Source organism: Scyliorhinus canicula, chromosome 21 (assembly GCF_902713615.1).
Source record: "Scyliorhinus canicula chromosome 21, sScyCan1.1, whole genome shotgun sequence".
Taxonomy (NCBI): Eukaryota; Metazoa; Chordata; class Chondrichthyes; order Carcharhiniformes; family Scyliorhinidae; genus Scyliorhinus; species Scyliorhinus canicula.
Window position 1 is genome coordinate 60,047,401 of NC_052166.1, and position 22,440 is coordinate 60,069,840.

General features: G+C 48.3%; 1 protein-coding gene across 2 annotated transcripts in view; it reads left to right on the top strand.

The window, feature by feature from the left end:
- Positions 1–22,440, top strand: part of ccdc180 (coiled-coil domain containing 180) — a 152,800-nt gene that overhangs the window by 118,851 nt on the left and 11,509 nt on the right. For both annotated transcript variants that reach the window (XM_038781765.1, XM_038781764.1), the window contains 7 exons: positions 1,441–1,515; positions 6,579–6,645; positions 10,136–10,280; positions 12,666–12,826; positions 14,095–14,232; positions 17,407–17,518; positions 21,469–21,568. In XM_038781765.1, coding sequence (XP_038637693.1) covers positions 1,441–1,515; positions 6,579–6,645; positions 10,136–10,280; positions 12,666–12,826; positions 14,095–14,232; positions 17,407–17,518; positions 21,469–21,568 — 798 coding nt within the window. The remainder of the gene's footprint in view (positions 1–1,440; positions 1,516–6,578; positions 6,646–10,135; positions 10,281–12,665; positions 12,827–14,094; positions 14,233–17,406; positions 17,519–21,468; positions 21,569–22,440) is intronic.

The window sequence follows — 22,440 nt, forward strand, 5'->3', positions numbered from 1 at the left end:
CCATTTTTGCTAATCGTTGACTGACACCTCGGGGGAATTAAGAACGATCCTTGAAGAGTTCTTCATTGCAGTTGTGAATTATAGGCGAGAATACGGAACACAAATCTGACATTGCCCAATACCTAACCTCGGGACATTTACATTTATCTCGAAATGAGTCCGGATTTCGACCTCACAGTGAAACTGCTTCAGTCATTTTAGTCAGCACGAGATGATTGCAGCAAAAGACGATGAATGTTGTTTGCTCCGCCAGGTGTCTGACACGTGTGGCACTCAGAAACCCATCCATAGGATTAGAAATCTCCAGATAAACTGGTCCACCCAGGACTAGCACAAAATAGAAGAGAAATGGTAGCAGCAAGCAGTCGTTTACTGACCATTGCCGCGATAGCCTTTGTCCCTCATGCTTCCCTAGCTCAATGGGAAAAACATTACAATCCGCATATCAAATTAGTTCCCTCCTAAAATAATTGAGTGCATGAAATGCTCTGAGACACGTCATCATCATATTGCATCATATAAATTTAAATCTTATCATTTTGGATTTGAATTAGTTGCTGGGCACGTAATGTGACTATCTTTTTTTTAATATAAATTTTTAGAGTACCCAATTCATTTTTTCCAATTCAGGGGTAATTTAGCGTGGCCAATCAACCTACCCTGCACAGCTTTGGGTTGTGGGGGGCGAAACCCACGCAAACACGGGGAGAATGTGCAAACTCCACACGGACAGTGACCCAGAGCCGGGATCGAATCTGGGACCTCGGCGCCGTGAGGCTGCGGTGCTAACCACTGCGCCACGTGCTGACGTAATGTGACTATCTTGAGCTGAGTGAAACTATTACTTTACCAAGCATCTCCTTCTGAACTGAAGCGTACCTTTTGCATCAGGTGCACCATAGAATTCCTACCGTGCAGAAGGGGTATTCGGCCTCTAAGGTCTGCACCGACCCTTCGAAAGAGCACCCTACCCAGACCCACTCTCCCACCTTATCTCTGTAACCCCACCTAACCACTAGACACTAAGGAGCAATTTAGCCAATCCACCTAACCTGCGCATTTTGGTCTGTGGGAGGAAACTCACGCAGCCACGGGGAGAACGTGCAAACTCCAAAGTCACCTCAAATCAGAATCGAACCTGTGCTAACCACTGTGCCGCCCAGAGGGGTGAAATTTACCAAAAGCTCCTAAGTACTTGAAAATATTATTAATATGAATTGTGAATTCATATGATTGCCATTTTCTTTTGTAGGCTCTGTGCGAAACTGCAACACCAGCAACGAATCATGATCTAATTTCAAATTATTTTCTTTAAATTTGTTTGCAACATTTTTGACTATATGCTGTCCCTGATATCTCGAGTCAGGTATCAATCAGCTGTCATATCCAGCGTTGACAAAGGTCAATAAGAATCACAACTAAGCATTTTTATCTTTCTAGTGCTGTCAAACACTCCAAGGTAAACCGTTTCGACCCAAAGTATCAAGTTTTTGAAGAAACAGAAGAAGCGCCTGAGTATGTACATTTTCAAGCTAATTGTTTTAGATGCCTGCGATGTATATTCATTTTTTGTGAGAACTGGTAATAAAGTAAGCAAATTCTGTTATTAGTACACCCTCAAAGAGTAGCTCGGAGAGTTCTACACCAGAATGCTGGTCAGTATCATTTCACCCACCTGTTGAAACAAGCGTCAACTTCTGGGGCGGGGTTCTCAGACCCCCCCGCCGGGTGGAGAATTCCCGGGGGCGGGGATCACGCCACGCCGGTCGGGGGCTGTTGGCAGCGTCCCCCCCCCCCTGGCAATTCTCCGGGCCCCGATGGGCCGAGCAGCAGTCGGTTTCTAGCCAGTCCCGTCAGTGTAGATCGGATATGGTCCCACACAGCGGGACCTAACAGGTAAGTTGGCTGGTGCGGTCCTCGGGGAGGCACGGGGGGGATCCGAACCCGTTGTGGGGGGGGGCACGGTGGCCTGGCCCGCGATCAGGGCCCACCGATCTGCGGGCGTGCCTGTGCCATGGGGCACTTCTTCCTTCAGCGCCGGCGCCCTGTAGGGCGTGGAGAAGACACCCCCCCTGCGCATGCGGCAGAATATGCCGGCCAGTCTGCGCATGCGCTGAATCACGGCAGCGGTTCTGCGCATGTACTAACTCGCGCAGCCCCTTCAGCGCCGGCTGGCGTGGCACCAACCCCTCCGCCGCCGGCCTAGCTTCCGGAAGTGTGGAGAATTACGCAACTTCTGGTCGGCCCCACGCCGGAGTGGTTCGCGCCGTTTTGTACACCGGCGTCGGGCCAATGCGCCGATTCGGGAGAATCCCGCCTCTGGAGTCTGCACATGTGCAGTTAAATTCTTCCCATTGAGTGAACTCCACCCCTCCACCCCAGCCCCCCCCCCCCCCCCCCCGCCCCTTGTCCCCTGCATTACACTACAATAAGTAGACAAGAACTTCTCTTTTCATAGAATTTGCAGTGCAGAAGGAGGCCATTCGGTCCATCGAGTCTGCGCCGGCCCTTGGAAAGAGCACCCGACCTAAACCCATACCTCCATCCTAAGCCCATACCTCCACCCTATCCCCACACCTCCACCCTATCCCTGTAACCCCACCGAACCATTTGTGGACACTAAGGGTAATTTAGAATAGCCAATTAACCTAACCTGCACATCTTTGGACTGTGGGAGGAAACCGGAGCACTCGGAGGAAACCCACGCAGATACGGGGAGAACGTGCAGACTCCGCACAGACAGTGTCCCAAGCCGGGAATCGAACCAGGGACCCTGGAGCTGTGAAACAACTGTGCTAACCACTGTGCTACCATGCTGCCCTTAATACTTTTGCACTATTAATCTAATTATAAAAAACCCTTGAACAAGTTACACTTGGATTTAACTGGGTTTTTTTTTTAAATTTAGATTACCCAATTAATTTTTTTCAATTAAGGGACAATTTAGCGTGGCCAATCCACCTACCCTGCACATCTTTGGGTTGTGGGGGCGAAACCCATGCAAACACGGGGAGAATGTGCAAACTCCACACGGACAGTGACCCAGAGCCGGGATCGAACCTGGGACCTCAGCGCCGTGAGGCCGCAGTGCTAACCCACTGCGCCACCGTGCTGCCCTAACTGGGTTTTTAATGGTGTACCAGGTTTACAATTACTACCAAGCAACCTCACTCTAACTGAATAAACTATGGGCGGAATCTTGAGGCCACCCTCGCCACCCACAGGATCGGCAGCGAGGGCAGAAAATCTCACAGTTCTCACCAGAGAGTCCGCATCTCCTGAATTTCCCTGCCCTCACCAGCCACGTCATGGCATTTATGCCCACAAATGGTGTGAACCTCATTTTAATATATACCCAGGGCAGCACGGTGGTGTAGTGGGTTAGCCCTGCTGCCTCACAGTGCCAAGGTCCCAGGTTCGATCCCGGCTATGGGTCAGTGCCTGTATGGAGTTTGCATATTCTTCCGTGTTTGCGTGGGTTTCACCCCCACAAACCAAAGATGTGCAGAGTCGGTGGATTGGCCACGCTAAATTGCCCCTTAAATGGAAAAAATGAATTTGGTACTCTAAACTTCAAAAAATAACAAATATTTTAATATATTCCCATTATTTGACATATTTTTAGTGCCCCCCCCCAACCAAATAATCCCCATCACAAAATAGCCATATCTCGCCAATGTGACATTTACAACAGGTTGGGCCTCATGTAAGGCAGTGAATGGGATCCCTCCAGGAGTGCAGAGGGACGTATAGTCGCCCCCTGGGGAAGGGGAGGAGAGGGGGTGGGGTGGGAGAGCAACGTACCTGGGCAATGCCAACCTGGCAGTGCCAACCTATGCCACAAGGACTGACCCAAGTGGGAGCTCCATGGGGGATGGGTTGTGTAGGGGGGTATTAGCTATGAGGAGAGATTGAAGAAATTGTGATTGTTCTCCCGAGAGGGACGGGCGACCTGATAGAAATTTCTAAAATTATTAGGGGTATGGATAGGGTGAACAGTTGGAGGCTTTTTCCCAGCCCAAAATTGAAAATTACAAGGGGGCACAAATTCAAGGTGAGGGGGGGATAGGTATAGTGGAGATACTCGGGGAGAGTTTTTTACACAGAGGTGGTGGCGGCGTGGAATGCACCGCCAAGTGAGGTGGTTGAGGCAGATATGTTAGCGACCTTTAAGACTTATCTGCATAGGCACATGAACAGATGGGGTATATACAGGGGGTTGGTCTAGATGGGGCTTGTGATCGGCGCAGGCTTGGAGGGCTGAAGGGTCTGTTCCTGTGCTGTATTGTTCTTTGTTCTTGTTCTTTGATATATGGATGGGGGGATGACGGGGAGAGCTGAGGTGGGGGAGGGCCCCTGCGGTGAATGGCTGGGGGGGGGGGGGGCAGGCAGGGTGGAGTGTGGGTTGCCTGCGATGAATATCGGGTGTTGGGGAGGGAAAACCTCTGAGACCTCGTGATGTGGGCTGGGGGCCATTTGGCTGTGGTGCCTTTTAAGGACGGTGCCCGATCTGTTTGGAGCCGGTTCCCATCTCTAAGAGGCCCTGCCCCACCAGATTGACGGTGTAAACCATGTCCACTCTTTTTTTGGCAAAGAGGCTCGAGATTCTGTGAGAAAACTGGAGAGTTCCACGCCAGTTTTCTGACTGAACTTGACACTTTGCTACGTTCTGGTAAGATTCCGCCCTATATTTGTCTGGAATGTCCAATTCCTCTTTAATGGTAATAAAAATGCACCTTTGTAGAATATATATATTTTTCAAGTTTATTTATGATATTTCAGCAACTTGTATCCCTATCATATGTTTCTTTCTGCCCAAAATGTAATTAATTATGCCTGTATTGCTGAGATGTGATAAGGTTTGCGGGGGCTGACATGGGCCACATCTCTTGTATCCCAGCAGCCATCCTGCCACATTCCCGGGAGAGAGGAGTATTGGGAGCTTGTAAACTGTCATGGGATAAATGTGACATGGTAGCTGCCCAGGTACCTTGCGTAATCTTGAAAAATCTTGTTTGTATGAGTGGCCACTGGCTGCACATTGATTACTGATGACATTTCTGGCTTATATTGTGCTCTGATAGCAGCATGGGTGCAGTCAGTGATGTCCTGTATGCAGGACAAGCTGGTCACTGTTCCAAGTCCCTGAAGTGAGTGAGGAATGTGAAATCCTGGTCAGGCTTTACAAGAAGGGTCTTGGTAACCTGCATAATGCTGATGCGTATTGCAGACTGGCAGATGTGGCTGATTCGCTAGTGATGAAGGAAACATATATAGAAACATAGAAAATAGGTGCAGTAGACCATTCAGCCGTTTGAGCCTGCACCACCATTCAATATGATCAACGCCAATCTTGCAAATTCATTATCCCATTTCCATTTTCTCCCCATATTCCTTGAACCCTTTCGCCGCAAGGGCCACATCCAGCTCCCTCTTGAATATATCCAACGAACTGGCCCCGACAGCTTTCTGTGGCAGAGAATTCAACAAATTCACAACTCTCTGAGAGAAGTTCTTCCTCATCTCAGTCCTGAATGGTTACCTCTTATTCTTAGGCTGTGACCTAATTCTTAGGTTGGGAACGTTCTTCCAGCATCTAGCATGTCCAGTCCCATCAGGATTTTATATATTTCTATGGGATCCCCTCTCATTCTTCTAAACTCCAGTGAGTACAAGCCCAGTCGATCCAGTCTTTCTTCATATATCAGTCCTGCCACCCCAGGAATTAGTCTGGTGAACCTTCGCTGGACACCCTCAATAGCAAGAATGTCCTTCCTCAAACTAGGAGACCAAAACCTCACACAATACTCAAGGTGTGGCCTCACCGAGGCCCTGTATAATTGTAGCAAGACATCCCTACTCCTATACAGCAAGGCAGTACGGTAGCACGGTGGTTAGCACAGTTGCTTCACAGCTCCAGGATCCCAGGTTCGATTCCCGGCTTTGGTCACTGTCTGTGTGGAGTCTCCACGTTCTCCCCGTGTGTGCGTGGGTTTCCTCCGGGTGCTCCGGTTTCCTCCCACAGTCCAAAGATGTGCAGGTTAGGTGGACTGGCCATGATAAATTGCCCTTAGTGCCCAAAAATGGTTCAGTGAGGTTACTGGGTTATGGGGATAGAGTGGAGGCGTGGACTTAAGCAGAGTGCTCTTTCCAAAGGCCGGTGCAGACTCGATGGGCCGAATGGCCTCCTTCTGCACTGTAAATTCTTTGTAAGAGAATAGTTTCTGGGTAACTGCCTGTAATCTAATGTAGTTCTGGCCTGCCTTGTGGGATCCATTTATACCGCTGCACTCATCCAGATGTTGTGACCTTACCTTTGTTAAGGTTTTCAGGGCAGAAGAGGTGGGAGCAATGGTAAATTCCACTATCACCACCTCCGTGTAACACCTATGTTTCTATCAGCCTTCAGTTGATTAAATGGAACTTCTGCTGACATCTAAAGGAATTCCTAGTGAGCATCCCCTGAGGCACTGGTCACCATACCAATCGCAACTCCATCGTCCCCCCCGCCCCACTGAAACCTTAGCCCCAGAGCGATTATATGTGAAAATTTAATGTGAACCATTTGTCTTTTACAGCCATTTTAACGGAATCATAAAATTGATTTTGTGGGAGAATTGTAACGCATTACTGGCAGCTGCTGAGGTGAGCAATTATCCTATTCTTTAGCAAGCCGACAAGAGATGAACATTTTGCCATGATTCCTTATTTGCAATAGTCATAGTGTTACGATCCCAGCTGATGTGAATAGTGGACAAGTCAGATCCCAGTGTGAAACCTGGCTTGTTGGATCCTAACTTTGTTTTTTGAAACTGTGGTGGAAAGTTACCAAACAAATTCACAGGAATCTGCTGATGAACTTTTAACACAAAGAATACATTATTTACGAAACAAGGAAAAATTAACTATATTATGCTAGACCAAAAGGTTGAAAAACTCTCAATACAAACACAGGAAGATGATTCAAATATTCCCTATTCCTTCACCCCAGCAATATTGATGCAGATGTATAAACCAGTGAAGATATACCACTGTTTTGACACAAAACTTCTCGCTTGAGACTGGCACAGTTGCAAACGGTGTTCATCCTGAGCGTTCACTCGATGCTTTTCACCCATCTTGCATCTCTCCGCAAAATACCCACCACCGCACTCTAAACTCGCTGTTGCTTCAACTGTAGAGCAAACACAAGTTCCCTACTCAGTCTCCCATTGGTCTTGAAGTATTTCTTATCCGAGAGCTGAAAATCCAGTTTTCTCTCCCGTCCCACACTGATCTCATCCTTCTCTGTGTCTCAGTGTCACTCGACCGCTGCCACTACGCAACAGCCTCATTTTTTTTCTACTTTGTGCTTTTCCCCAAGCCAGCAAACTTCTAACCCATTTTACAACCCATCTCTTTTACCTTCATGGGTTGTAAAACCTCATTAAAATAGTATATACACAAAGAAACCCACAGCCATAACCTTTCAGTCAGGGGTCCATCCAGACACCCCAGCACCAAGGTTCACAAACAAAACCTAAGCGAAACTGGAACCCTTTTATCTTTCTTAACACATAAATATGCATATTCAACTTAAAAATTATACCCTGGCCCGAACAATCTACATAATGTGCAGCATCACAGGAACAGGGGTAAACCAGGCAGTACCTCAATCTTGTTCTGCTTGATTCAGGGTTTTTAAAAGATCTTCCCTTCCCCTTTGAGATTCTTTTCCTGACCTTGCTCCTTCCGTTCCATCATACTAACAGTGTTTCATACATTGTCTAAGTCACCTTTCTTAATAGGATGGCCTTATGATACCACAAATTTTGATGACACATATACATGTAGAACAGGTGAAGTAGATGGGGCGTGGTCCTCAGTAGGATAGCTTGTATATGGTATATGGAAGCAAACTGCACGTTGGAGGGCTCCCGTTCGGGAACGGCATTGTCGGGGGTTAACGCCCGGTCCTAGGGGCAGCGAAGGCAGTAAAAGTCAGGAGAAAGCACAGGGAAGGGAAATGTCGAGGATCAGTAAAAACACGGCCGTGAAAACAGCTGAAAGTCGGGGAGTGGAAAGGTCACCGCAGGGTCGGTAAAGAAAATGGAGGCTGGAACACCAGGGGAGGCTGCATTGCTTACGGCTGAAGAAATAACTAAGGTGATGGCCGTGGAATTCGAAAGGCAGTTTACAAAACATATGTAGGCAATGGGGAAGGAGATGGGGGCAGTTTTGAGTGTGCTGGGGGAGGAAGCGATTACCCCGGTGAGGACGGCAATGGCGAACGCAGTGGCGGAGGTGCAGAAGCAAGGCGAGGCACTGAAGGAAGTGGAAGAGACATTATTGCAGCACGGTGATCAACTTACCTAGATGGGGAAGGAGATGCGGAAGATGATGGAGATCAACAAGGATCTGCAAGGAAAAATGGAAGACCTGGAAAACTGATCCTGGCGACAGAATTTGAGGATTGTGGGGCTGCCCGAAGGAGTGGAAGGGCCGAGGCCGACTGAGTATTTTGCCACGATGTTGGCAAAACTATTGGGGGAGGGGGAGGATCCCTCCCGATATGAACTGGATCGGGCTCATCGGTCGTGGAGGCCTGTACCAAAGGCGAATGAGCCGCCAAGAGTAGTAACTCTGTGCTTCTGTAAGTACAGTGTGAAGGAGAAGGTCCTGTGCTGGGCCAAGCAGAAGCGGGTGGTGCAGTGGGCTGGAGCTGGTATACGCATATACCAGGACTTTACGGTGGAGCTGGCGGGGAGGCGGGCTGCTTTCAACTGGGTGAAGAGGGTACTGTACGTTAGCAAGGTGCAGTGCGGCATTGTATATCCAACGAAGCTGAGGGTGACCTACAAGTTCAAGGACTTTTATTTTGGGACGGCGGAAGCAGCGGAGGAATTTGTAAAGGCAGAAGGACTGTGGCAGAATTGAGAAATGGTCATGTACCGATGTAGCCTCATGACTGTATTTTTTCTTTTTTGTTTCATTGCGTATGGTGTACGGGCTACAGGAGCAAACGTTGTATATTTGGAGAAGGAAAGAAATGGGACTTTCAGTCGTAATGAGGGTTCTTTGGAATGTGGGTGTGTATGCGGGGTTTGTATGCTAAAAGGGGACTTATGGGTTTTCCTGGGGCCGGGCAAGGGGGAAAGAGACCCGGGGGAAGGAACCGAGGTTGGGGAGAGGAGTTTTACAAGAAGAAGTTGAGGGGAGGAGTTGGGGGGGAGGGGGGGCGGTTTACAACTCTTGGGTGTCATTTACGTTACTCTTTCGGAGGCTGGATGGCATTGAGTGTCGGGGCGGGGGGGTCTCTATAGGTTAATGGTGACCATGGGCGATTCCGGACTCCTTTTTCTTTTTCTCCTTTGTTTTTTGTTTCCACCGTGGGAGGGCTTGTTTTATTTGATGCAGATATTGACAGGTGGGCCGTTGGTTGGGGTGGTGGGAGGATGGGATAGTTGCTGATGTTAAGGGTATTGACTTTATATTTGTTACCGTTTACTGCTTGTTGGGGGGATGTAAATTTTGAAGGAAAATGTGAAAATGGAGAATAAAAATATTTTTTTAAAATAATGGTATATGAAAGCAGCAGGCTTGATCTTTGAAATGCGTTTTTGATCCTCATTTTGTTATTAAGGGTGACCTTATCAAATTAGGGTTGCCAAGTGTGAATAAAGGTATTCCTGGTGATTAAAGGTATTCCTGGAGATTCCATCTCAGGACTTGTCCTCCCACCCCAGCCATTATTCAGTCATTTAACCTTGTGATTCGATGCCTTCCTCCTTACCCAACTGAATGATGATTGACAATCAGCCGAGTGGCTGTTTTCTCCCATTTTTTATATTTTGATGGCTGATAAAAAACAAATATTCAAAGAAAATGACTAAAAGAACAATATCCCCCATGATGTTTCCGCAGGGGTGCACACAACAGTGCCCTGGAGATTGATCTTCAACTCCTGGAGTTTCCAGGCCAGTCCTGAAGGGTTGGCAACCCTCTGGATAAATGATTTATTTTAACGTGTATACCTTGTGGCTTCTCTGCTCTCACCCTGATATCTGTATAACCTCCTTTTGTATCATTCTTCCTGTTTCTGTGCACTCAAAAACAGTCTAAAAAAGAAAGTATGCCATTTCTTAACCTGCATTAGGAATATTACAAAAAGAAGGACCGACATCCAGTCTACAGACCTGCATATCTGAGGGACACATTTGAACAATGTGCAGATGAGTTGATTCAGAAGATGCTATCGTATCAAGCTCAGGCTAATGACTATCACAATAACTGTCTGCAAGGTAATGGAAAGTTTTCAATTGAAACTTCATCAGCTTTGTTCAACAAAGTATGGAAATAGGCAGCACGGTAAGGCAGTGGTTAGCCGGCTCTGGGTCACTATCCCTGTGGAATTTGCACATTCCCCCCCCGTGTTTGCGTGGGTTTCACCCCCACATCCAAAAGTGGAGCGTAGGTGGATTGGCCACGCTAAATTGTCCCTTAATTGGAAAAAATTAATTGGGTACTCTAAATTTATTTTTTTTAAAACAAAGTATGCAAATAAATTTGAGAAAGAGTCAGCCAGACATGAAGCGTTAGCTCCCTTCTCTCTCCACAGATGCTGTCAGACCTACTGAGATTGTCCAACATTTTCTGTTCTTGTTTCAGATTCCAGCATCCGCAGTAATTTGCTTTTATGCAAAGAAATCATTAGCCAGAGATGCTGCAGACTGTGGGCCTTACTCTTCAAGCACATTTTGGTTTCTTTACACCTGTGTGTATTACCTGTGTTCATAGCTTGCTTTGGTTCATTATCTGGGACGCAAGCTGTGAGCAATCCTCCTCCTTCATTTCTTGAGGGCATTTTTTCTGGCAGGGTTACAGTTTGCTTGGCCATCGGCTCCGCTTCTCAATTTCTGTGGGCGGCACGGTAGCACAGTGGTTAGCATTGTGGCTTCACAGCGCCAGGGTCCCGGGTTCGATTCCCAGCTTGGGTCACTGTCTGTGCGGAGTCTGCACATTCTCCCTGAGTCTGCGTGGATTTCCTCCGGGTGCTCCGGTTTCCTCCCACAAGTCCCAAAAGACAAGCTTGTTAGGTGAATTGGACATTCTGAATTCTCCCTCTGTGTACCCGAACAGGCGCCGGAGGTGGCGACTAGGGGCTTTTCACAGTAACTTCATTGCAGTGTTAATGTAAGCCTACTTGTGACAATAAAGATTATTTTTTAAAACATTAAATAATTGGAAATATTTTCCTTATCTGCTTTTTTTCCTTTCTTTTGCCTCCTGCCATTTGCCTTGGAGGGAGGAGCAAATTTCAAAACATTGGAAATGGTTTTCCAAAGACAATTTTACAAATGTTTGGTGCAACGAGGTAGAAATCTGGAAATCTGAAATAAAACAACAAATGCTGGAAACGTCTGTGGAGGGAACCAAAATTAATGTTACAGATTGATTTGACTTTTCAGAATCAAAGAAAGGTCATCCTGACCTGAACTGTTGGGCTGGATTCCACCCCCCTCACCTCCATGGCATATTTTGTGGTGGTGGAGGGCGACCACCCATTGGGTGGGCTAAAAGCACCCGCCTCTGTCAACAGGTTTTCCTGTGGTTCACACCCCTCCACCACCTGGACACCCACGACGGGGATCGTACCGTCGGCGGGCCCAGAAGACCCCACCAGCGGGAATTGCTGAAAGATTTGTGCGGCTCCGTTTCTCTCCACAGATGCTGCTCGACATCCTGATCCTTTTTTTGTAATGCCCTCAGCCTTTGACAAGGTTACACACATCCCTTCCTCCAAAGCCTCTCCGCTGTCATCCAGCTGGGTGCACCATCAGCTGATTCCATTCTAACCTGTCTTGCAGAATCCAGCGAAGTAACTGGATTGGTATCCCTTTCCGCTTCCCCATCACTGGTATCCCTTCCCACTTTCCCATCACTGCCTCTGGAATCCTCCAAATTTCCACTCTTGGGTCCACCAATATTACCCACCTCCATTCTAAAATAGTTAACGATGAACAGACTAAGGCAGCACGGTGGTGCAGTGGTTAACCCTGCTGCCTCACATCGCCGAGGACCCGGGTTCGATCCCAACCCGGGTGCACTGTCCGTGTGGAGTTTGCACATTCTCCCCGTGTCTGCGTGGATCTCACCCCCACAACCCAAAGATGCGCAGGCTAGGTGGATTGGCCACGCTAAATTGCCCCTTAATTGGAAAACAAATTGGGTACTCTATATTTTTTTTAAAAAGATGAACAGACTGAATCTCTCATACTCATCTTCCATATCTTTGGCAGATGTACCATGGAAACCCTTGAAAAATGGTATGAACAGTTCTGGGGGGTGAGCCATCAAAACTGTAAAACTCCTCCCCCCAACCTCGGTTCCTTCCCCCCAACTTTCCACCCCGGCTAGACCGCTCAGACCCTGTTCTGCCAGGCTCTGATGGCCGCAGCCCCTCCCCCCACCTCACTCCCGCTCACCAGCCAGCTTAAACCGGCCAGCGTGGAGGTCTAAACTTGAGTTCATGGCCCTTAATTGCACAATTTGTGATAATCTAACAGTTTGTTTGGATTCAGTTCCATCCCTTCAAATTTTGATAACTATAATAAGGTTTCCTTTTTCACCACAACAGACGTTACAACCTCTCCATTAGTCTCTATACAGAATTATTATTCTTTCAGAGTTCAGACAGCAGTTGAAGGTATTTGAGACGTCGGTTGCCTCTATACCTCCTTTCCTGATCAACGATGTTCTCAAGAAGCAAATGGATTTTATCTCAAAGGCCTTAGCAGAAAAACGTTCCACATTCAGGAAGAAACTACAGCAACTGGAGAACATTAAGGTACAAGAGCAAAACAGAAAAAGATCTATATGCATGAAGAATATGGAGCATTGCCGCCTCTCGTCTATTGCCGATGCTCGATTGTGTTTTTCAGTCATGCTTCTCAGTCTGGCAGCCCCCGGAGTGCTGTTATCCACCCCAGTCCTTGCCTCCAAATCCATTCTCACACATTTATTTATTTTTTTAAATGTTTTTATTCTCCATTTTCACATTTTCCTTCAACATTTACACCCCACCCACAGACAGTAAACAGTAACCAATACAAAATCAATCCCCTTAACAATAACAACGATCCCATCCTCCCACCACCCCAAACAACGGCCCCCCTGTCAATATATGCATCCAAAAAAACAAGCCCTCCCACCGGGGAAATCGCCTCCTCCACCAGCACACTCAAAACCTCCCTCATCTCCTTCCTCATTGCCTCCATGTATTTTGTAAACTGCCTTTCAAAATCCGCTGCCATCACCTTGATTATTTCTTCAGCCGTAAGCAATTCGGCCTCCCCTGGTGCTCCAGCCTCCATTTTCCTTTGTGACCCCGCGGTGACCTTTCCACTCCCCGACGGACCTTCAGCTGGTTTTTTTACGGCCCTTTTTTTGCTCACCCTCGACATTTTCCTTTACTGTGCCTTCACTGTGCCTCCTCTGTGGCTTCTCCCTGCTTTTGCCACCTCTGTGGACCCTGGGACAGGGCTTAAAGCCCCGAAAAAGCTGTTCCCGAACGGGAGCCCTCCATTGCGCGGCTACCTCCCGCCCGCCGTCACCGGAAGTCCATTCTCACACATTTATGACAGAGTGGATTGAACATCCTGTGCAGTTCCTGAGCGAGAGCTGCACTATCAGAGGCGCCGTATTTTGGATCAGCTGTTAAACTGAGGCCTCGTTAGCCTTAAAAAAAAGTCTCGTGGCACAGTTTTGAAGAATGCGGTAGCTTGCAGGGTGTAAGAAAGTTTGCTCATTAGCCCTCAACTCTTCAAGATGCCCAACATAGAGTTTTGCACAGTGGATGCGGTGATCCATTTGAATCCATGTTGGCTTTGGTGGGATCGGAAGAGTCCACCAAGGGAGGGGCTGTAAATTCAAGCTCCATTCCAGGGAAGCGGGGGGGGGGGGTCCAAGAGGCCACTGGAGCTCTCTGGGTGATCGGGGACAGGTTTAATTTCACTTTATTTGGTCAGCGCACCAAACAAGGATAATGCATTACAAATGAAATTATAGAACATGCCCCGTGTTCTTATTTTCCCTTGTTCTACTTCTTTTCATTAGACTGAAAACAAACACAGGTTGCGCCCAACTTTGGGTCTTCCTGAAAACCTGGAGTTGCTGGAGAGCCTGTGCAAAGAAGAGGAAAAAAGGCAGGAAGCTGAGGTGGCAGTGATCAACAGCAAAGCAGAAGACCTGAAGGTAAGAAAAGAAGGAAAAATTCCCAATATCAGTTAATCCCCTCCACTCAATGGGCATAAATCCGCCCTGTTGCGCCTGGTGCCGATCTCGTTGAACTGGGAGCATCGCGGGAGAAGCCCAAATCAGGCTTTGTGCCAGACGGAGGTCACCCGACCCGCGATGCCCAGAGCAATCTCGATCACGCATTCGCTGAACGTGAGTCAGAGAATCATATTTAAATGAGCATCAGACTTATTTAAATATGCGTGACCTATTTGAGGCGCCATTCTCCTGGCACCTAGAAATTACCAGCCGTACTCGCTAGGCGGCAACTGAATGCCGATTAGTACTGGTCTCCACAAGCGGAGGCCAGGCGTGATGGTCTTGGAGGCCATTGGAGTCCCCTGGATGGTCATATACAGGGCAGGTGGGTGCCCTGGCACTCCTTCTGGCACCCAGGCACTCTGGGTGCCTGAAGCTGCATTGGCACTGCCGAGGGCCAAGGCAATAGTGGGCCAGGCCCATGAAAGAGAGGTTATGAAGAGGGGTATAAAGGTTGGGTCCTGAAAGATGGGGGTCTGAAAGGGATGGGGGAAGCCAGAATGGGCAGGGGGGAGGAGCCTTAGCAACCCCATAGTTGGGTGTATTCACTTGGGGGTGTAATGCCCATGTCTGCACACATGGCATTGTTCATGGATGGGAGATGTGGAGGACCCTCAAACTCACTTGGAGATTGTGGCACCCCTTTCAAAATGTGGGCATTATTAAAGGCTATTTTTAATGGTGGAAAAATTGGCACCTGATTAACTTTGCATTGGATCCTGTGCCTCGCTTTCAATTTGGCTCTTTGGACCCGTTGGGCGTTTTGAGGTTGATGGTACTTTCAAGGTGCCGCCTCCTCTCTTATCATGGCTGCCATCTACCTTTGAAGATCATGCTCCGGTGGCAATTCCACCTCCAAATAACACTCACCGTCATAATTGGGCAGCGAATGTGAATAACACAATTACAGCATGGGATTGAGACTCAAGAAATTATCTGGGCATTGGGCTTCTAACACCAGATCAAAATAAAGCCCTGGGTCTCAGCTACAGACACAATTGTGATGTTATAATTGGCCTTAGTTCCAGGCAAGGTAGGGTGCGATAAAGATCAGCCAAATCTCTCACTCTTAACCACCATGGAGATTATGCGAGTGTGGACATCAGTTGTGGTTCTCTTTGACTTGCCCTTCACTGTTGTAGCTGCCATGACGTGATGCCGGATGAGCTCACGGGGGCTATTGACACCCATGAAACCATTTCTCTGTAAGAACCAACGTTACAATGAGAGGGCTATGGTGAAAGCCTGGTAATATTTTTGAAAGAATGAAAGTGAGGGATCAAGATGTTGGGATTTTGGAAGTGAGTTCCTGGTAGCAGATCCAAATGGCTGAAAAATCAGTAAAAACTAATAGAGAATGTAAAGATTCTAGTGACTGATAACCGTCAAACAATTGGACATGTGCCCGAAACAGGCAGCTAATCAATGAAGAGATTGCTTCCCGCTTCGGTCAATCCCCAATGATTATTGAGACCTGATTGAAACTGGGCCTCGTCCTCATTTACAATAAGCAGGCAAGCTGCAGACACCAACCAAACATCACAATGAAGCTTTAAGTGCAGGCCCTGACCCAATCCCCACTGTCTAAGGCAAACCAACCTACAGGTTGGCTGAAACGGAGAAGGAAGCTTAGCAGAGGGAGGACATGTGGTCAGAATGCGGACAAAATGGAAGGAGTACAGGGGAAGCAAAACAAAGGGGGAATAGCAAAAAGAGAGAAGATGGAACGAAGTGAAACAGAGTGGGGACCCACCCCCCCGGGACCCACCCCCCCCCTTCCCTAATCATGGATGAGCCTCGGAGTCTACTGATGTGCAAGTTAGGTTACGGGGATTGGGCTGGGTGGGCAGGGGAATGGACATCTGTGCTGTGCTCATTCAAAGGGTCGATGCAGGCTCGATGGGCTGAGTGGCCTCCTTCTGCACTGTAGGGATTTAATGATTATGAACATCATTGGAGATCTGTTAACCTGTTTTATGAAACATCCAGTAATTACTGTGAACTAATGCCAGCTGAGGAGCAGCTTGGAAACTTCCCAGCCAGTATCTTCAATTTGGAACAAAATGCGGAGCAAGTTTAGGAATTTTGTCGCCTGTTTTTTTCTGCCCCCCTTGAATGACAATGTCAAGTCTTGCCGAGGTAAATTTCACGGATGCTGCGGGTCCACCTCACCATTCTTTACACGTGAATATTGACATGGCACGATGGTGTGCTGCTCAACTTTGGAAGGCACCACTGCCAAACCTGATTCTATTGTTGCCTGGCACCCACACATTCCCCAGGAATCCTGGTTGATTTTCTGTCTCCCTTCAGGGAGTATGTGGAACTCTCTTCCCCGGAGATTGATAGACGTAGGGGCTGGAATTTCCCAGCCCTTCATGCCTGGGGGGGCATCTTCTGGTCTCACTGATGTGAGCAGAGATTTGAATGGCTCGCTGTATCTGCTGAATAGGAGGGGGTTGGAAAATCCCAGCCCGTGTTGATGAATATTTTTGAGGCAGAGGTAGACAGATTCCTGACAGACAAGGGAGTCAAAGTGGACGGCAGGAAAGTGGCGTTGAGGCCACAATCAAAACTGCCATGATATTATTGAGAGGCAGGAGGATTCAAAGAGCCAAATGACCTATTCCTTCCAATTCATGTTTGTTTGTTTAGCCCAGTGATGCTGAAGCCACTGCCCCTCACTCCCACATAAATCTGAGACTCTGGCCACAGATATACATGTACCACAGGTAATGAGTATCTATGCATTCTCTATAGAAACAAGAGGCCATTCCTTGCAAACCCCATAAACACGCTGGGCTGTAAACCCATCTTTGCTATGGTGTATCAGTAGCCTGTTAGCAATAGTGCAAGACAAGTTTATGCCCCATTATAACTGCCGTTTCACAGATTGTGCAGTATTATCAAAGTAGTGAAAGTGTCTCCTCGGGACACAACCTCCCTCTTGGCCTCATGAGTGATCTGCTTGCGTTCTGGGTTCTACTCCCACTTAGCTGAGTACTTCCCTATCCAATGCCTTGTCTCTCTGTTAGATATGCCTTTTGTCGCAACTGTAAATGTTCTTAACAGGATCATGTGATATTTTCACAGAAATGTATGCTTGAAAATGCCGAGGGCTTTGTGGCTGCACTCGCTTCCCTCTCGGAAAAGCTTCTCTTGGAATTTGACAGCTTCCTCACTGTTGATAATGTCCAACGCCCCCGTAAGCTCATGATGGTTTTGTACATTTCTTTTCATTTAGTCTAAGTAGTTTCAAGAATCACAGAGAATATAATTTTAGCTGGACTATGTTGAAAATGCTCCACGGGCACGTCTGCACCTCACCCGTCAATACTCACAGTCGTGTAGCACTCCTCATGTATAAGCATTCTCAGAACACCTTACAAAGGAGCAGGGCAGCAATCAGCAGGAGGTGAAGGAATTTCAGTGCGGAGAATAACGATTGACCTGTTGGATATTTGTTGTAATCTCATCATTAACTCTTGATCTTCCCTTTCAACCCTGATGGTGTCTCTCGCGGTGAAATGGAAGCGAAAGGGTGGAATTCTCCATTTATACGGCTAAGTGCCGACATCGGCGTGGGACCCGTGGTGTTTCACAACCGGCTCACCGAGGGCCTAGCATCGGTGCCGCGGGAAACCCCCGCCTCCTGCGCCAAAACCTTCACCGTAGCTCAGTTGACTGGACAACTGGTTCCTGATGCAGAGCGAGGCCAACAGCAAGAGTTCAATTCTCATACCGGCTGAGGTTATTCGTGAAGGCTTTGCCTTCTCAACATTCCCCCTCGCCTGAGATGTGGTGATCCTCAGGTTAAATTACCACCAAAAGGGGAAAGTCACCTGGGACTGCGCCCACGTTACTTTTAATAATATCTACAGAAAGACTTGCATAGTATTACGATCCTGGACCAGACCCCAACAGTTGCTAGGATACCAGACAGAAGCCCCAATATTTTATTTAATTTGTAAGACTGTGAGGAAAGGATACTTTGCTCCAGGAGTGATTTTACACACAAATAGAGAAATGGGGCTGGAGTATCCGTTTCTGAGGCTTGGTGCTGGCGCGAGCGGAGAATCTGTGGGAGGTCCACGACGGGAAAATTGGCACGAACCCCTCACCCGGTGTGCCGGTGAGGGCCTAGCACCGGCGCTGCATAAAACTCCCACGGCTCGCACCAAAAATGGCCGGAGAATGGCCGGATCCCAGGCCGGGCATGCGCAGGGCTGACAGCCCGCACCGGTCGCGCCGTGAAACATGGCGCCGGCCTTGCTTGAACCCTAACCCGCCAACCATGACCCCACATCCCACCCACTGGCCACCCCCCCCCCCCCCCCCCACCAGTCCCCCCAGCCCTGGCAGAACCCCCCCCCCCCGGCCAGCGGCACAGATCCCGGACGAGTGTGGTGGCACTGGACACTGTCCGCAGCCGGCACACCGGGTTCCCGACCGCTGGGACCTCACATGGCCCGCGCCATAGGGAACTTGGCCCATTGGGGCGGAGCATTGTGGGTGGGCCAGCCGATGACATGCCGGCTGCGTTGAAACGGCACACGACGCGCGTCATGATGACGCTGGTTTGGAGGAGGCAGAGCATGGCAGACCGGCGTCAAACCAGTGCCGGCTTCAATTCTGGTGATAGAATCTATTCTCTGCTCAATCGACCATCACAATTTCGGCAGAGGTATATTAAAACAAACGTTATTGCTAACACAGTATTACTAACTTTAACATCATAAAGAAAAATAGTTTTCAATTACCAGTTAAACAATGCTTTTCAATACAATGAAACAATCCTAGCTGCTATCTTTATCTCCACTCAAACAAAAACCCATCTCCGGTCACAATCCATTTATAAATGCAGCTGGCAGACTCTGGGATACTTGCTGTAAACATGTCTTGGATAAACTACTTTGAGAAAGTGATATCCTTCAGGACCCAGCTTGGAGGTTCTTGTCTGTCTCAACTTTCTGTTTAAACTGCCAGTCTTTGAAATTGTTTCTGTCCTGTTCACAAGCAAATCTTTAACTCACTTTCTTGAGATCAGCTGCTTCTGGTCTGTCCAAAATCAAATCCTAACCAACTGTCTATCCAGAAACTGCTCGTCTGTCCACAGACAGATCTAGCCTCACTGGACTGTGAGCACGTGTCTTGTCTCTTCACATCCCAATCTAAAAACTAAACATCAAAACTGAAAACCTCAACACCTGTCTGCTTCAACCCCTGGCTCCTCCCATTAAATACATAGTCTTACAAAGCTGAACACAATGGGCGTGATTCTCTGCTTCCCCAACGGATGGATTTCCCACTGAAACCAACCCATGCCATCTGGAAACCCATGGGCATGGATGGGTTGCTGGCGGGAACAGAGAATCCCACTGGCCAGAGTATTCCGGCCAATGTCGCTAATGTTCTACTGCCCAGGGAACCCTCTTATTATAAACAAAAGTCCATTCGCCCAACTTTTATGATACTTTAATTGCACCACTTGTAACCACAAAATTAGTCTGATGTACAATAACTATTGTGAGGTAGGTAAAAAAGTAACCATCCTGTGCATCACAGGAGCTCATAAAGGCAATTTGATTAGCAATCACTTGACCTATTTTTGGTTAAAGGCTAAACGTTGTGCAGGACTACTCGATCTGAATAATTTTATGATAATATAATAATAATAACCTTTTATTGTCACAAGTATGGTTACCGTGAAAAGCCCCTAGTCACCACATTCCGGCGCCTGTTCAGGTAAGCTGGTACAGGAATTGAACCAGCACTGCTGACCTTGTTCTGCATCACAAACCAGTTGACTAGCCCACTGAGCTAAACCAGACTTTGTGATATCCACTTGAATCAATTGCCTTGCCTGGCGGTTTAACGCAAACACCTGAAGGAGGCAACTACACTGCCATAGCCTCGAATATGAATTTGAAGGCTAGAGTGAGGCTTGAACCCACAACCAGCTGATTCCAAGGTGAGGGGGCTACCAACTGAGCCAAATGTATACTCATTATGTGATGCACTCTCTATTTTCACGCCAGCAAAATCAAAACTGCATTGGACCATCCAGGTAGAAATTCACGTCGGGACATGGACCCAAGCATATGCCTTTCTATCAACTGCCCCGTTATCCACTGACCCCCTCTTCCCCACCCCCACCCCTGCCCCATTGAATAAATTAAGTTGAATATTGAGCCAGGGAGGTAACAGGCGGTAGATTGTCACGTGAGAGTCCCTTTAAGAACAGTGTGTTTTATCAAATGGCTGCAGTGATCTCATTGTGTGGGTGCAGCAGGAATGTGGGGCGCGATTCTCCGCCCCCCACGACGGGTCGGAGAATAGCGGGAGGGCCTTCCTGACATTTTTCCTGACCTCCCGCTACTCCCCCCCCCCCCCCTCCCCCCCCCCACGGCCGCCCCACGACACGAATCGCTGCTCGCCGTTTTTTTACGGTGAGCAGCGATTCTCCCCTATCCGATGGGCCGATTTCCCAGGCCTTTACGGCCGTTTTCACGAACTCCAACACACCTGCTCTCACCGTTCGTGAAAACGGCCGCAAAGTGCTGTTCTGGAGAAGCATGGCACCGATTGGCATGGCCGCACCACTGCCGTGCCAAGGGTGGCATGGGCCAGCGATTGGTGGGCACCGATCGCGGGCAGCGGGTCCGAACCCCGCGCACTCTTTGTTCCTCCGCCGCCCCGCTGGATCAGTCCGCGGGGCGGCTGAAGGGCATGACGGCCCGCGCATGCGCTGGTTTCACGCATATGCATCACACCTGTAAAGTGGGCCCTTGTGCTCCCCATAACCAAAATCTATTAAAGGTTGTGGGTCAGGTGAACTCCATGATGTACTTTGGTGTCCTCTAAACCCTGGCCCATAATAAGATACAATACCACCCACCTACTGAATTCATATCTCCCATTGTTCCACTGAAGGATTACATGAATTTGAATTCAGCCAATCAATGTACATAGAGATGTCACCTCTCTTTTGACAAAAATTAAAATGGTGATTGTGTTGTTTTCAACAGCGGTGAATGCAGCTCCGAACACACATGCACCACAGCACCAGAAATGCGGGTGAACGAAATAGCTCAAGAAATGGCAAGGTTCAGTTTTAGGTCTGATTGTGATCTCTGTCTCCCTCGTATCTTTCAGAAGCCGAATCAGTAATGGAAATGATTCGACAGAAGCGAGTTGGGGTCCAACCGCAAGAGGGGGAAGGCAGTTCCGCTACCGAGACTCCTCGCGAAACCAGGTAATCGCTTCGGGGGGGGGGGGGGGGGGGGGGGGGGGATCTCGCCACCTTGCTGTAGCTCAACCTCTTGTGACCAGGGTGAGGACAGTTGAGAGTTTCCACATACCATCATTGTTTAAAATGTCCAAAAATGAAGTCTCGAGTGTCAGTAGACTATTGAATGTAGCGTTTGAGCTGGGGAAGAGAACACCACAGTGGTCTTATTGTGTGCACCTAACCACCAGCAGGCCTTACAGAGTAGTTATCAGGTATGAGAACACAGTGAACCACAACTGTATCTGTCCTCATGTCTCATTCTTTGGGTTGTTTTACTATGTTAAAAGGCACTACATGAACTTCAGTTGTTGTTGCAGATTGAAGCGATTGGACTCCAGCTGTCCCATTCCTGCAGCTGCTGGAACAGCCTTCAATTCTTTTTGCTATGTATCCCACAACACAATATACATCCCAGAACACAACTTAACCAGCCTCACCCTAAGCCTTGGTGCAAACATGCACTCCGAGCCCCAACAATGCACATAGCCAGTCCTCTACCACCTCAATTTCTGAGTCTCTTCATAGTGTATGCTGGCTGAACTCAATACCGCCCTTTTGAGCTCTTGAACAGAACCCAGCTGTCCTGGCCCCACTCTTGGGAGGCTGTGGGGTGGTGGGAACAACGACAGCCGTGGCTTTCAGTGGAGCATGCTGTTTGAGAGAGTTCAACTGGGACAATGGGCAATCAGGCTCTGACTGATCACTGGTGTGTATCTCTCCAGACGCACAGCCGAGTTTTCAGACCAGATCTTCAGCCCCATGACAGGAGGAAATCTGGGGCTTGACACCATCAGTCTGGCGAGGGCGGGACCTGATAGAGCTGGCAAGGCCAGCTG